Below are 16,828 nucleotides of genomic sequence, written 5' to 3'. Positions count from 1 at the left end.
TCCTAGAGGAACAGTCAAACACACCTCATTATGTGCCTCGACATATGCTGTACATAAAATAATGCCTTTGATTTATCTCATGCAGAACTTCTATGATGTGGAGCCTCACACTGCTGCTTTTGTTTGCTGCATGCTATGTATCAACAAACATGAAGTGTTGGATGCCCCTGCCCACTGGCTGCACTAAAGCTCCTTCCTGTCTACTACACAAGTAACTGGACTGTTTGGTGAAATTTGCACCACCATTGTCTTACAGGACATGGGAGGAGGGGTGGAGCCCGATGGCAGGACATCTTCAGTAGTCCTAGCCCTAATATTGATGTTCTGCACTTATTTTCACAACCAGTATTTGTTTTACTTGTCATTATCCTTGTACTATTATTATTCATAGTGACTAGCTTATGTATAAGAAACTTTCTATTAGCTGAACCGCTTACTAATATAATCTGTAACTTATAATATATTTAAGAAAGGTAAACTGCATGTGGATCAAAGGGTGGAATAAAGTGATCCTGACCAGGAGACCACTGTACGTCGAGGACTTAGTGATCCACATAACAGTTAACCTGAGTAGGCCTAGGCCTGCATTGTGCTGCACTGTGCTGTGCTGTGCTGCACATACAGCATGGCCTTCAGGTCTGTGTTGTCACCTGGGGTTGAATGACAGTTAATACTAAGAAAAAAGAATACCAACTAATCCACAATAAATTAAGACAACATTTGTGAAATAAAAACAAAACAAAATATGGAGGGAAAAAAGTTTTCAAGTCTCTAGAAGGTAATTATAAGAATAAAAATATCCTTTAAAATGTTAGCTATAGGGACCCATTTATACATCTTTGGGGAGATAAAATCCTATTCTAAGTCTTCAAATGCTTTTTTTCCTGAAGAAGTTCAGAAATTCATGCACAATATCGTATCACCAAAGCAGCTGGGGTTTTTTGTCCTTTATTATTGAAGACAATATATTTTGTTGGTTATGGAAACATATGCTGAAATAAAACATAGTACTCAGAGCAATTTAGAACACTGATAATGATTCTAGTAATGAATATCAACATATGCACCACAGATGGCAGACAAAACAGCTAATTGCAGTTCAGATGTTCAGTTCTTAACCAACGCACAAGGGTTCTTCATGTGGACAATGATTTCTTTGCTGAAATAAAATGTAACATCTATTTTAATGAGCAAATATATAACAGTGTACTTACTACATAGTTCCCAGGAGATGCTGAAGAATAAGGTATCTGTAATATCAACAGAAACAAAACAGTAATTTCTTCTGCAGAGAGATAGTATCCATACCTACATTTATTGACAGTCATATGTTAAAGCATATTTGTATAATTCATTTTAAAGACAAAGTTAAAGATTATGGGAAAATGCTATTGTTAACAAACACACAGCACCTTTTCTAACTAACAGTTTATTGTATGTTCAAGACTAAAACTTGCAATACAGTCATAAACAGAATTTAATACCAAATACTTCAAATCAAAATATTTCTGTTTAAGATTACTGTGTCCTAGAACCCACTTTACTGAAATCAACAGGAATAACATAATTCATATACATAAATGTATGCAAGTTGAGGTCTGATATCTATTCTCTATTATTTCATACTAAAAGTGATGCATGCATGTTGAACAGCCAACATCACTCTTGTAAGATACCAAGTTACAAACTCTAGTACCAATGCCAGTCCTTGTGTCTATCACAAGAATCTTCTCATTCATAGTGTGGGAGGCACAATAAGCTCTGTAAAGATCTACAATCTTGTAAAAGGTTCAGCTGTAAGACTATTAATGTAATATGCTTTATAAAGTTCTAAGCTCAAGTAGCACATACTTGCATTTAAGTCGACAGGACTTCGGAGTCATACCGAACAGGGACTAATTTTCTATGTTCTTATATGTACTGAATCTTGATTAAAATCCAGACCATAAAAGGAAAAGCATCTCTCCATTTCTTTCAGCTGCGAAGATACTCATTTTATGTCTTTGCATTATTCTTTCTTTTTTTTTAAAAAAGGACAGTTTCCTAATTTAATTTCAAATTCAATTTTGGTATTTGTTACAAAGGATATTTGGAGAAAAGCAGTTGTCTGCAAATAATCCATTTTTATTCTTTATGAAATAGTCTTTGTGATGATTGTCTCTGAAGGAGCAGGGAGCGATACCATTATAGGAGGATGGGGTAAGATTTAAGAAACTCAGTTGAGAAATGACAAAATTATTTTGTAGAATAAGCATTTTCCATGGTTGTAGACCACTTGTCAGCCAACAAATTTTTACAAATGTATTTAGTACTGGACTTCTCAATTAATTTCATAGAGTGAAAATGTTTCAACTATGAGTCGAAAAATACCCTAATGCCCATTTTAGTTGAGTGCATGCAAAAATAAAGAGAGGAAGAGTTTCAGCTCTTTTTTTTTCCTAATTGTAATTCAGTAGAAATAAAAAATCAAAACTGAGGACAACAAAAAGAACCAATACCATCTGGCCAGCCAGACCCATCTTATCCAAATGCAAATGCTGATGTCTTGCAAACATTTGCTCTATGATTCTGTGTTCCCTAGTTAACAGGAGTAAATATGCTTTTGTTATGTAAAATATATAAGCGCATGTTAGGATAAATCTTCTCAAGCTATGATTTCTGTAGAGCTTGCTAGCCAGATAGTATTGACCTAACTCTTCTTACTTGCACTAAAGGAAGCTAAAATATATTTTAAATATGCTCCAGGAAGACTTTTTTGTTAAGGAAGTTCTATAACTGATGTAGAGCTGTGTGATTATGAACAGAGCTGGATATTTGCAGTAAAAAATGGTCAATGAGTTCTCTGTTAAGACATGGTCCTCACTGTACCTACTCTGCATTAGGGTTAAAAGGAACATAATATAATGGGGAAAAAATATAAAGCATGCAATGTTCTATTTGTTGAATAAAGTAGATTTTGTTTCCTATGGTTCGGTGTATTGATGAAAAACAACTCCCTTTTAATATAAGATGATGTCTAATATATTTAAATATTTACTTACAGAATTGGCACTGGTTGGGTTTGGCCAAGGTCTACCACCGCCTGGACCCCTGTAACAGAAGATGAAAGATGAGAAACAGAACAATCCCCCCAGCTTCTGATCAATTATGAGGAAGCAAATGTTTTCAAGTAATCTGTTCCCAGATTAAGTTAAGATATAGCTTTTTAAATTGTAATAAAGTGTGATTATAAACCGTAACTACACCAAGTTATAATGGTATAGCAAACTTATCATTGTTGCACTACCTTCTTCATTTAATCAGTTTATGAGATGATTAAAGATAATTTATTTATTATTAGAACCTTGCCATTTACATTTAAGACATTTCAGTTCCTAACTCATTCTATGGCCTTTTTAGGACACTACCTGCTAGAACTGTTATCATAACAAGTCTTTCATCAGTAGCCACACTGCCAGAGGCTATAGTGGAGATGATATAGTTTTGCATCAGTGTCAGAACACTTGCAGATTTAGGAAGTGTCAGACATTCCCCTACCATATTCTCAATGGAACAATTTGAAAGACGCTGCAAATTTGTGCCTCTTTCTTACAGTGTTTTCTTCTTGTTCAGGGAGAATTTAACTCTATGTTACATAGAGATGATGTTTTATTGTGGCACAGAAGTTTTAAAGAGAGTAAAATAAAAGTTGCAAAATTCTTTAAAGTTCTCATGAGGAGTGTATTTCTTTGTACTTTGTTCACATTTTAAAAAATATTTGGAGGAAGTATCACACATTCCGCAAAAGTTTATTTACAATATAGACCAAAGCAGAAATTACTATACTGTAAGTGCAATTTCAGCTATAGAAATATACTCTTGCTTACATAATTAAATACCTTCCTGAAAGACTGTAGCAAACATTTATTGAGTATGGGTCTAGAATACTGCAAGTATAGTAAGGTTTCATTAGTAAAAGTAATGCTAGTTCCTTATAAATCTTTTGATTAAAATTATTTTTTAGAAAAACAAGCCATTTGCTGTAATACGTATCTAAGAATAACAACTATATTTCTATAGGGATATATTTATATATTTTATATATCAAAAATTGAAAACATGCCATTTTATACATATATTTTAAGCATATATTTAGATACCTATCTGTCGTGGTTTAACCCCAGCCAGCAACTAAGCACCACACAGCCACTCGCTCACTCCCCCCCCCCACCCAGTGGGATGGGGGAGAGAATCAGAAAAAAAAAAAGTAAAACTCGTGGGTTGAGATAAAGACAGTTTAATAGGACAGAAAAGTAAGGGAAAATACTACTACTACTACTACTACTACTACTACTACTACTACTAGAATATACAAACCAAGTGATGCACAATACAATTGCTCACCACCCACTGACCGATGCCCAGCCAATCCCCAAGCTGCAGTGCCCTCTGGCCAACTCCCCCCAGTTTATATACTGGGTATGATGTAATATGGTATGGAATACTGCTTTGGCTCATTTGGGTCAGCTGTCCTTGCTGTGTCCCCTCCCAGTTTCTTGTGCACTCCCAACCTCCACTGGCAGGGCAGTATGAAAAGCTGAAAAATCCTTGACTTAGTATAAACACTGCTTAGCAACAACTAAAACATCAGGGTGTTATCAACAGTATTCTCATCCTAAATCCAAAACACAGCACTATACCAGCTACTAAGAAGAAAATTAACTTTATTCCAGCAAAACCAGGACAGTATCTAAAATTAGTTTGCTACTTGACTGACTTAGGCTACATTATCTCCACAGAAATCACATAAACATGAAATTTACCATACAGCAGGCAAAATGGAAATTTCAGACTTTTCAGACATTCTTTTGTTACACTTTGCCCAAATGGTGTATTTATGATTAAGTGGCAATTTTCTAGCAGGTGGGAGAAGAATACAACAGGCAAAAGAAGTCTTTGAAAAGCTAACTCAGACTAAACATCAGACAGATACTGAAAGCAAAATGAGGGAAAGGAAAAAGGAAAAAACTCCTTTCCTGACACAGCAGGTTTTTCTCACAGCTCTTGCTGTTATATTAACTTTCTTAATCTTATCTGAGCTCAGAGAAGTTCGGTGGTTAGGCTTCTTACTTTAAAAGTCTTGAGGGAACTAAACCATATGGAAGGTAAAAATCTCAGTGTTTACATTCATAACATATGAATAACTACAATTATTCCTGGTAGCATTAGCACTCCTGTTTATTCAAAATTAAAATAAAATGACTTTTTGAAGGTCCTGAAAACATAAAGGCAGAGCAGATGACAAAATTTCTGCATTTAAAATGGCACTCTGGTCTCCTGGGCTTTAGAAAAGCTACATTAGCCACCACAGATTGCTAGACATGGGAAAATTATTTAAATACAGCACAAAAAGTAGGCTTTATAAATGAGTTAAGGAAGTTTTCTATTTATTTTAAAGTTTTGCAGAAGTAAAAACTTTTAAGTATATATGTTGCCTCAGGGTTTTAGTATTGAAACTCTGTTATTTTTTATTACATTGTTGATAAAACTATAAAGAAGTTGGCTAAAACAATCAACTGAAATAAAGCGAAAATTAAGTGAATAATTTCATTTTATGCTGCTGTGGTGGGTTAGCCTTGACTAACAGCCAAGCTCCTACCCAGCTGCTCACTCACTCACACCCCTCCTCAGTGGGACAGGGGAGAAAATAGGAAGAACAGGAAAGAGAAAGATCATGGGTCGAGATAAAGACAGGGAGATTGCTTACCAATTACTGTAGTGAGCAAAGCAGACTTTACTTGGGGAAATTTAATTTATTGTCAATTAAAATAGATACTGATTTGGGTAGTGAGAAACAAAAAGACAAACATTAAAACACCACCTTTCCTCCCCCCCTTTCCCAGGCTTAACTTCAATCCTTCACTCCAGACTCCTCTACCTGCCCCACCCAAGTGGCACAGGGGGGATGGGGGGATTGGGGGTTATGCTCAGTACATAATGATTTCTCTCTGCCATTCCTTCCTTCTCACATTTCCTCTGGTCCTGTGTGGGTCCTCCACAGGGTGAACTCTTTTAGAAGAATCTGCTCCAGCATGGGTTCTCCACAGGCTGCAGTTTCTTTAGGAATATCCATCTGCTCTGGTGTGGTCCTCCATGGGTTGCAGTGTGGATATCTGCTCCACCATAGAGCTCTGATATTGGCGTTCCCTTTGCTGTTTCTCACTCTTTTTGTTCCGTCTTCTGCTCTTTCTGTGGCATTTTTGCCCTTTCTTAAAGATGTTTTCACAGAGGTGCCACAGGCTTTGCTGATTAAATCAGCTTTAGCCTGCAGTGGGGTGATTCACCACTGCAGCGCCCCCCCCCCCCCACTACCAAAACCTTGCCATGTACACCCAATACAGCTGCTGACATTATTTTTGGAAGGTTGGAAAGGCAAAAGTGTGGGAGAGGATCTTTTTGTGTACTGGGTCTGGCCAGGATGGAGTTAACTTTCTTCATAGCAGCCCGTATTATGCCGTGCTTTGCATTTGTGGATAAAACAGTGTTGATAACATACCAATGTTCTGGTTATTGCTGAACACTGCTTACACAGCATCAAGGCTTTCTCTTTTTCTTCTCACTCTGCCCCCCAGTGAGTAGGCTGGGGGTGGGCAAGCAGTTGGGGGGGGACATAGCCAGGACAGCTGACCCAAATTGGTCAAAGGGGATGTTCCATGTCATATAATGTCATGCTCAGCAATAAAAACTGGCCAGGCATCAATTTGCTTTTGTATTTGCTTCAAATAGTATGCAAAAGCTCTTGGGTTGAGATAAAGACAGGGAGATTGCTTACCAGTTACTGTCATGAGAAAAACAGATTCAACTTGGAAAAATTAATTTATTTTTTTGCCAATCAAAATAGATTCGGGTAGTGAGAAACAAAGACAAAAATTAAAACAACACCTCCCCCCCTTTCCCAGGCTCAAACTTCACTCCTTTCTTCCTGAGTCCTCCTGCTAACTTCCCACCTGCTCTGGTGTGGGATCCTCTATGGGCTGCAGGGTGGATATCTGCTCCGGTGCCATGGAGCACCTCCTCCCCCTCCTTCTTCTCTTACCTCAGTGTTCCCTCTGCTGTTTCTCAGTCTTTCTTCTTCTTCTTCTTCTTCTTCTTCTTCTTCTTCTTCTTCTCCTCCTCCTCCTTCTTCTTCTTCTTCTTCTTCTTCTCCTCCTCCTCCTTCTTCTTCTTCTCCTCCTCCTTCTTCTTCTTCTTCTTCTCCTCCTCCTCCTTCTTCTTCTTCTCCTCCTCCTCCTTCTTCTTCTTCTTCTCCTCCTCCTTCTTCTTCTTCTTCTTCTTCTTCTCCTCCTCCTCCTCCTCCTTCTTCTTCTTCTTCTTCTCCTCCTCCTCCTCCTCCTCCTCCTCCTCCTCCTCCTCCTCCTCCTCCTCCTCCTCCTCCTCCTCCTCCTCCTCCTCCTCCTCCTCCTCCTCTCCCCCCCCCGCTGTGTGGTGGTTTTGCCCTTTCTTAAATATGTTTTCACAAAGGCACCACCAACTCCACTGATGGGCTCAGCTGTGGCCTGAAGTGGGGCTGTTGTGGAGCCGGCTGGAACTGGCCATGTCTGGCACAGGGCAGCCCCTGACCTCTTCCCACAGAGGCCACCCCTGCAGCCCCCCTCCCACTACTGAAACCTTGCCACATACACCTAATACAACTAAATTTATGATGTATATGCTCCTGGATTGAAATACCGTCTATGACCTCTCAGGCTGGTTGTTGCCATTTTTAACAATAAAGGATACTTTTTCATCCAGAAAAATGTAAAATTATATTTGGCAGATATTTTGCTCTTAACCAGAACAGCTTCCTTTAGATCTTTCATGGGAGAAAAAGCTGGATTTTAACATGACAACTGTTTTTGTAGAGTACACATATTTTTATATTTTAACATAGCCAGAAATCCAAAATCATTGAATAAAACACAGGAAAATTTTAATGTAAGAAAAAGATATGTCTATGTGAAGACAAATGTAAATGAATATGCACAATACATAAGGCAATAAGGAAGTTATCTTTTATAGAAATGCAAGTACTATGTGACTGATATTTCTTAGCATTATATTATCCCTTACAATTTATTTGATGTACAAAGTATGTATTCTAACATATTTGGGTCCATTTATTGCTACTGCCCATGGGTTATCCTTAGATGCACTCTGACTGATTTTGAATATTGGAATTGATCAGACAAGTCTTTACTAAGATTTCACAGTATAAGGACTTCAGTACTATCAGATTTCAGACAAATTTGACAGCAATAACTTTACAGTAAGAAATCAAACTGATGTTCTGGAAATACAGTTAAAAGAAACCCAAACCACAGTGTATGTTACTCCATTTGAAAGAGGAAAAAATATTGTTTGACAGTAAAAAAAAGTTCTAAAAAATTATTCACGTAGAAGGCATGCAATAATGGAACTCCTTACAAAGGTCTGTAATTCAGCATATAACACAGATCAATATATGCTCCAGCATAATATTCCAACATTAGCACCTTGGACTCTCTTAAGCCTTTAATGTGCATTATATGGCAAGGGACAGTGTGAAGTCCTGTTCAAAAACAAGAAACAGTATTCTGTTCTCACTTTCAGCTGAACTGGAGTAAAGATGAGTTTGTAAGAAACGTAAAGGAGTGCAGCATATGCCTGATTGATAGACATAGAGATAGCTATGGTTACCTACTTCATAATTACTACTTTATTTAATATTGCTCTCAGAAGAAATCATACACTGTCTCAAAGCTCATGAATTTCCTGAGTAAAAGATTGCAGTTCATGGTATCCCCTTCAACAGAACACACAAGTTCAAACAAAAATGCACTTTCCCACATCACTGAATTAAAAGAACATGTACATTTACTGATTCAATGCAAGATGAAATGTGCTGCTTAAATACTGCAATAATGAAATATTAGTATTTCAACCCATAACCATATTCTTCTTTCTGGCAGAGAAGGAGTTCTTTTTTTCATCCAGGAACCCATTTGCCAATCTTTTTTATGTAAATACTGATTTATGTGGATAACTATCCTCAAAATATCTTACCTGTCTTGATTTTTACTTATAGAACATTTTATTTTAGGAAGTTGTATTTCCTTTTTCTATCATAAAATCTCCTTCTGAGGACAATCTATGTACTGCTTATATACTTGCACTGAATGTCAAATATTTAAATATTTTTTCTACATTGATTCTATTTAAAAGAAGAAATGCCTACCCTTGGGAAGGCTCCTAGAATTGTCTTGAGTCCAATATATGCTGTCTATAATAGAGTAACAACCAACTTTAGATTTTATTTGCTTCAGGAATTCAAGTTTTATCTGGAAATCAGAATAAATTAAGGATATGTTGGATTAGATATTTTTCTAAAACTCAGTACCTCTTTTACTTTTTCAGGTTGGTAACTCTATTTGAAATGAAAATTATCCTCTCCTGCTTATGTTTCCTATAAACATAAAGTAAAATTGAAAAATAAGAGTAAAAATTAATATCAATGATATAGTGATAACAAGCATATATAAATCTTGACTGTGTTTTCTGTGTCGATCTGCTGCAAACTCATTCTTGAAAGACAAAGGTGTAAAAGGAGTAAGAAAATAAAATGTTCTCTGCTGTAGACTGTAATATCATTTTTGTGTCTTGATATCCTGACTGCCATGCTGCCTTCTGTGACCACCCAGGGATTGCAAAATGCTGGTTAAAAACCAGTGTAGTAATTTATGTGGAGGCAGGGCCAAGATACAAGAATCACTTGATAACCTCTGGCCTGTGTTATGTTGAATGTAATTATAACAGCCCCTTAAAATTTCTGAATCTCTTAAGAGAGAAATCTAAATAATGCAAGGAGCACCTTATTTTTTCCCAGGCTTGCTAATCATAGAAACATCTCTTAGTGAGCAAAGGATTTATCATAAGTGCAGAAGATTCCTCATTTTGGGCTATTTGCTATGCTAGAATCCTTAGTTTAAATCTAGTCTACTGTAGATACAGTAATTTTACATCTGAAATTTTTCTACATGCTTAGGAAGGGTGTGTGTCTCTACAGGTGTAAAAGGAATAATGCCTTCCAATGACCACACCTGGAATAAATTCATATAGCTTAACTGAACTCAGCCAATTTACACTAAATGACAAACCAGCCTGAGAAGTACACAGAAATACTGAAGAACTTATATCTGTAATACTGTTCTATCCAGTTAGAGTGGAAATGTAGTTACAGAAATAAAAACAGCAACAGAGGGGAAATCATCCACACTCTTTTTTTCAAATACGTGTCCTTTTTATAAATATAGACAATGGTTTTATTTTGCTAAAATAATGTATTTATTTTGCAGAAAAGAAGCATACTTGTACTATTCTTGGCAAAATAATCAGAAAAAAAAAGGAAAACAATGTCATTAAAAAACGCATACAAGGAAATATCAGTGACTATACTGACAAAATATTACCAATATTTGAATTTTGATCTGTAAAAGAAACTCAGTATTTGTACAGACTTGGAAGGAAAACAAAAGAGCCTGTAAGAGATGTGTGCAGAAGAATTGCTGTTGGTTCACTTCTTTTAATTGCAGTTATTATCCATCAAAGCATGTTTACTAACCAAAGCATGTTCTCCCTTGTCTTATGTTTATCAAATGTTACTTCTACAATGAAATAATGTTTTTTTCTAAATATAAGATTTTATTATTATGCTTACATGTTCATTCCAGGCATCCCTGGGCCACCTAAAGCATTCAGCGGGGGTCTCATTGCACCTCCATAATTCTGCAATGATAACCAAGGGTCAGACTACCACAAAACAAAAAAACAAAACCAAAGAGGAGGGGGAAAGAAAGGACATCAGGTTAATGATATCCCTACATAATTGCCAACTAGATAGGCCAATGTAATTAATTCTCTCAGGAGTTTCCATTGTTGACTTAAAAAAATAATATTGTTATTCCCAAGGAAAAAGAACTACATGTACTACTCAAACAATATAAACATGCTAAGAATACTTAAAATGTCAGTTGTTTCAGGAGGAATTACTTACACATATAGAGATCAAGTCAATGGCCAGTGAGGGGCAGGTTTTATAATGTATTCAACTTTTAAACCAAGGAAGCTCAATCAAAATAAGAAATCTGGACTGTTCTGAGATTTCTACATTATAAAATTTAAATAAAATTATTTAAAATTAGATTTTGTTAATGAACAGTGTATCAATAAATGCTTGCATGAAATTATACCACATGATATCACTTTTATAAAATATAAAATAGCCATTACATTTATCTTTTAATCAGTCTATTCTAATAAATCTAAGGTAACTAATATGAAAATTATTTAATATGATAATGAATGTCATAACAATGGTAATAAACATATTGCCCAAGGCCTATAAAATCAGTTTGTGCTTTGATAATATTATGGCAAAAACCTAGCAACTGTACTATTTATATGAAAAACTAAATTATATCTATTTTAATTTAAATGAATGCAGAGCAATCTATCTCACCTCACAAACATAATTTACTCTGTAATCTCTGTTAATCCTGCTAAATTTTTCTGATATTCCAAAGGAATGGATAATAGCATATTCTCTAAAATGAACAGCTGTGCACTTTGGGGGAGGGAATTATTTACTTTAAAAAAATCCTAAATCGTTGTTGCTATTTTCCAATACTAGAACTAATACACTCTACTTATACTATAAACTACATATACTATAAACTATGACTCAAGTTTATGGGTATGGGTGTTCTCTATATTGGTCAAATTCACAAATCCATGTCAAAATGAAGTCATGAAGACCTGGGAGAAATCCAACAAGATTCAAAGTATTGGTCTGATGCTGTATATACATTGAGTGATACGAGACATATCAGTTACCTAGAACTGATCTAGAACTATGAGAGGATGTTCTGTTGCTGCAAACAAAGCCCCCACACTTATAATTTCTTTCATTATTAGAAACTCCCAAAAGTGTCCCATAGATAGGTGGTTTGCAATAATACATCCAAAGGCTGCAAACTGATGTCGTCTTCTAGATCCAGCTGTGCCATCTGAAGATTCATAGCAGCTAGTCATCAAGCACTACTCATTCCTGCCTTTTTTAGTAGTGCTGGCAGACTGATTGGTGTGCATGCTCAGGCAAAAGTCAGCCAGATTAACTCAAACCACCTGTTTAACCTGAGTTATCCTAGATAATTTTGCCTGGTATAGATTAGAGGATGCTCACAGTAGCAACTCCTCTGTCAGAACTGTAGGGCAGTAACTGGTGGGTAGCCAAAGCAGCTAGGCACAGTAACATCTTCAGCTGGCACTACTGGATCTGGAAGAGGACAGTCTTACTGTAACAAAACAGTAGTTCTGTATCTATTTTATTTCATTTTCACATCTTGATTTGGAGGGCTGAGCCATTCTCCTTATTTGGTCTGTCTGGTATCTCCCCTCTTTACTTTAGTTCAAGAATCATTTGTAAGGACCTGGGTTAAAGATCTTTATGGAATCCTGCAGGGCTAGAAGAATTCTACTCAAATGTACTTCTTGGTCATAAAATATTTTCATTAAGGCTACTGATACATAGGTTGCTGCAGCTATGCTCTCTGCAGAAGTTATTGCCCTAATTTGTTGCTTACAACTTTTTAATCAAAGTCACCATCTCCACTGTTTATCTGGTGGTTGAGTTGTTCATAAGAGTGCTCCCTAACTTCTGGTGGTCAAAATGAGCCAGATTAGCCAAGACTTATTTTTTAAATATTTAAGATAACCCAATTGGTTTTGACTAGAATGCATTAGGGAGCATGTGAGAAGCTCACCAGCAGAGGGGACTTGGAATAAGTAGCCAGTCACAGATTGTAGGTAGCAGCCTGTTCAGCTAGCATAACTGCAGCTTGAAAGAGCCTGAACCAAAGCCTTTGGAGCTTTTCAAAGACTCAAGCATTTACAACTGTATACCACTTCTTGCTTCAAGTTATTTAGTTTGAAACAGTCTAGAATCATAAAATATAAAACTGAGGTAACTTTTCTGGGTTTGGAGGACTTAAGTCACACTATGTATGTCTTTACACTGAAAAAAATTGTTTACAGTCATGGTTTATATTGACATAATTATATGACACAATCATATAGGCATCAAAGTATTTCTACTGGTAATAGTTTATATCAGTTGGGAAACAAACATATAAATGCTATACTTGAATAAGCATTTCTATACCAGCACATTAAGGGTTTCCCATTTACTGCCTGTGCAGCAAGGCAGCAGGCTGCTGCTTGCAATTCAAGGTTGCTTCGCTCCTTGAAAACAGAGCTAGAGAGATGCTTATGATTGATAAGGAGGAGAAATGGCAGCGTGAACTTCAAATTTTACATTAAAATCTCTCTGTCACTCAACAAAAATCTAGATCAATAGTGGATGAAGAAAAATCTTTAAAGAATATTTTTGGGATTTTTTACTACAAAGAGTTTGACTAACTTAATTGTATTAGATTAATTCTTCCCTCCTAAACAGTGCAATCAATTAGGTTGGGAGGATAAAGAAACACCTACTCAGTCCTTGAGCTCCTTTAGCCTTGAGCTCCTCTTAGCCTTAAGTTATAACATACACTGTCTGGGGGACAAACATAACTTTTCTGAAACAAGCAAGTTACTTAAGTAAGTTTTAATGTCAACTGTTATTTAAAATAACTTATTCTTGAATTTGAGACTTTGTACAGCTGCAACTCAGAATTAATTCTATAAAAGAGATAAAATTTATTTTAAAATGGGATTAGAAGAACAGGTCCTGGCACATTCTATCTTCAACTCACAGAAAGCCAGAGTAATATAGTATAAGTACAGATCCTGTCAATAAAAAGAGATATATATCCATGAAAGGTACCTGTGGTCCTAAAGGAACCATTCCTCTTGGAGGAGTCATTCTCTGCATTGGCCCACCCATGTTTGGATGCCCTGGAAAGAAAATTATGCAACTTGAACAGCTATGCAATATACAAGCACCTTCTAAAACAACTTTAACAAATAATCCTTTAGTTTAACAAAGAGCTTACAAAGTTGCAGTAAGCTTTGAAACATAAAGAGAAAGACACAAGTTTGAGATCATAGTCCTTTTCAACATTCCAAATAATTATTTCACACTTCACCTTGCTGCCGTGTTGGGTCCATCCCACTAGGCAATAACGGCTGACTTCCTGGGACACCTCCAAGTGCCTGCAGACATAGAAACAGTATTAAAAGGAGATAATACACTATAATTTGTGTTAAACACATAATACAGGTATTTCGTTTTTAATTCTCAGATGTTTCTTCCGAATCAGGAGCAATCTGGAAGAGTTAACTCTCCTAAATGCCTAAGACCCTGATTATGGATTTGCACAAACAAAATCATGGGCTTTCATGGAATCATGTATAAATAATCTCCAAAATATACTCTTGACTAATTTTCTTTCTTTTTTCCCCAATTCTTCCTTTAATTTACCTTACCTATTTTTTTAACCTCAGAACATTACCTATTTCTTGGTTACTTGGTAATTTATCCTTATTTTAGCTTCCACTCTGCCTTACTCTTGAAGGACATCAACACTAAAATAAGCTTATTATCAATCTACAGAAGAGTAGTACAAGAGTCACAAAACTTGATCCTAAATCTTGCCTTCAAGCATGAAGATCTATCATGTTGTTACCTCACCTCTGGTCCAAATCGAACATATTTTTTTTAAATCCCCAGTTTTTTATTTGCCCTTTGAGTTTATAGTAACCTTTAGGTTTAAGGCTAATTTCTACAGTCTCTTACCTATAGTTTAGTCAACTAGAAAAATGTTCTTATAAATGGATCTTTGTAGCTGATCCATAAATTGCTATATAACATTTCAGAACACCACCACATTTTCAGTAAAAATGTGTCTGGATGTCCTGGTTTCAGCTGGGATAGAGTTAATTGTCTTCCTAGTAGCTGGTACAGTGCTATGTTTTTGAGTTAGGTATGAGAAGAATGTTGATAACACTGATGTTTTCAGTTGTTGCTAAGTAATGTTTAGTCTAAAGTCAAGGATTTTTCAGCTTCTGATGCCCAGCCAGCGAGAAAGCTGGAGGGACACAAGAAGTTGGGACAGGACACAGCCAGGGCAGTGTGAGAGACTGAAAGAGTTAATGTCTCAAACATTGTGGTGGGGCAAGTTCTGCTTAAAGACAAACCCTGCACAGCAAGGAACCAAGGTGAAAAGCCCACCAGCTCAGACATGAGCAACAGGAGGGGGAGGGTGTGCTGGAGGGTGCACAGCTCCCTGTTCTGATAAGCTGTTCTGATACAAAGATCAAACAATGGCCATGCCTGCAGGGAAGGAGAAGTTACTCCACAAAGGACCCCCAAGCCCAAAGGCTCACAAACTGCTCATTAGCCTGAGGAGTTCGGGTGCCCACCTGAAGGAGGGGCAAGGATGATAAAAGGACACAAACTGAAGCCCCAGGTGCGCAAGCCCACCGGAACTGCACCCCTCGGCTGACTGGACCCCTCGGCTGACTGAACCAACACTGGACCCAGGACCAGTGAAATCTTTCTCTCTTCCTTTCTCTCTTCCTTTCTCTTTCTCTGTCTTCCTCTCTCTTTCCTTTTCCTTTTCCACAATCCCTACACCTCATCCGTTTCAAGACATAAACCGTTGACCAAGTCTGAGACTAAGAGTGGATCCAGCCATCCCTGGGCCCTTGTCTGAGGAGGAGTCTAGAAGGCAAGGGGGTCTGCTTTGAACCTTGTGACTCGACGGGAGGGATCTCCTTATGAGATGGGGGGCTAGAAATTTTAGGAGAAATATATCAGCATGATTACTTATTTTAGATATAGGTAAGGGTTTTAATGATTATGGTAAAGAATGGATTTGGGTAGGAGCTGTTTAATGATTATCTAACTTATAATAAAGTTTCAATGGCAATAGACATAGTTCAAAGGGATGAGGGACAATGATTAATGTATATGTTGTTGTAACCAACTGAAGCAAGAGAGAGTTCCTGATGAGAAGCAGGAGTCGACCCCAAGAACTAGCCAAGATCGGCCACACAGTTTGAACAGAAGCCAAAGGACGACTGCGCCTGTGCAGAAGCAAGAGGTAAAGAGTTCATCGCGAGGAAGACATACAGCCTTCATCTTTACGACCACCACAAGGAGGCATTGCGCAGGCTCAGTTAGGAGGGACTTAGGGAAATGACTTCTTGGGACTAATTTTAATATGAAGCGGGGATAGGTCATGCATATGTATAGGTGTATTGGGAAATCTTATGTATATGTAACACTTGACTGTTTAAATTTGAAGTAAGTTGCCGCCTTAGATGCGCACGACTTTGGTGGGACTACCCCCCGTGCTGCCCAGCACTGAATAAACATACCTACTTTACAATCTCACTGATTGTAGAGTCTGTTTCCGCACGTCACTTATTCCCTGAATTGATGTATATGGTTACCCTGGGTTACATGGTTTACAGAAGTAGTCTTATGCCAATTCCTGTTGTGAGAAACCCTGCCACCTTCTACCACGCCTCCCCAGTTCAGTTTGCTTCTGTCATGAATAAAATCTTTAACTGATCAGTTCGGTGTCGTTTCACCTTAATTTAGCCCAAGGGAATTTCAAATTAAACACACAGACTCCCTGGTCTGTCCAGTCTGGGTCGTGACAGGCAGCTGACCCAAAGTGGCCAACGGGGTATTCCATACCATGTGACGTCACATCTAGTATATAAACTGGGGGGAGTGGAGGTGGGGGGATCGCTGCTCGGGGACTAACTGGGTGTCGATCGGCAGGTGGTGAGCAATTGCACTGCGCATCATTTGTATATTCCAGTC

At 37.3% G+C, this 16,828-nt stretch overlaps 1 protein-coding gene across 6 annotated transcripts in view; it reads right to left on the bottom strand.

Moving 5' to 3' along the window:
* LOC128136094 (single-stranded DNA-binding protein 2-like) overlaps positions 1-16,828 on the bottom strand; it is a 229,357-nt gene that overhangs the window by 22,747 nt on the left and 189,782 nt on the right. For 4 of the 6 annotated variants that reach the window (XM_052775199.1, XM_052775201.1, XM_052775203.1 and 1 more), the window contains 5 exons: positions 14,139-14,205; positions 13,877-13,947; positions 10,712-10,803; positions 3,042-3,090; positions 1,215-1,250 (listed from right to left, as the gene is read on the bottom strand). In XM_052775199.1, the coding sequence (XP_052631159.1) occupies positions 1,215-1,250; positions 3,042-3,090; positions 10,712-10,803; positions 13,877-13,947; positions 14,139-14,205 (315 nt within the window). The remainder of the gene's footprint in view (positions 1-1,214; positions 1,251-3,041; positions 3,091-10,711; positions 10,804-13,876; positions 13,948-14,138; positions 14,206-16,828) is intronic. The other 2 variants (XM_052775200.1, XM_052775202.1) reach the window with 1 other exon arrangement.

Source organism: Harpia harpyja, chromosome W (genome assembly GCF_026419915.1).
Source record: "Harpia harpyja isolate bHarHar1 chromosome W, bHarHar1 primary haplotype, whole genome shotgun sequence".
NCBI classification, from domain to species: domain Eukaryota; kingdom Metazoa; phylum Chordata; class Aves; order Accipitriformes; family Accipitridae; genus Harpia; species Harpia harpyja.
Note: the sequence above shows the minus strand (reverse complement) of the source record. Positions and strands in the feature narration are given on the sequence as shown.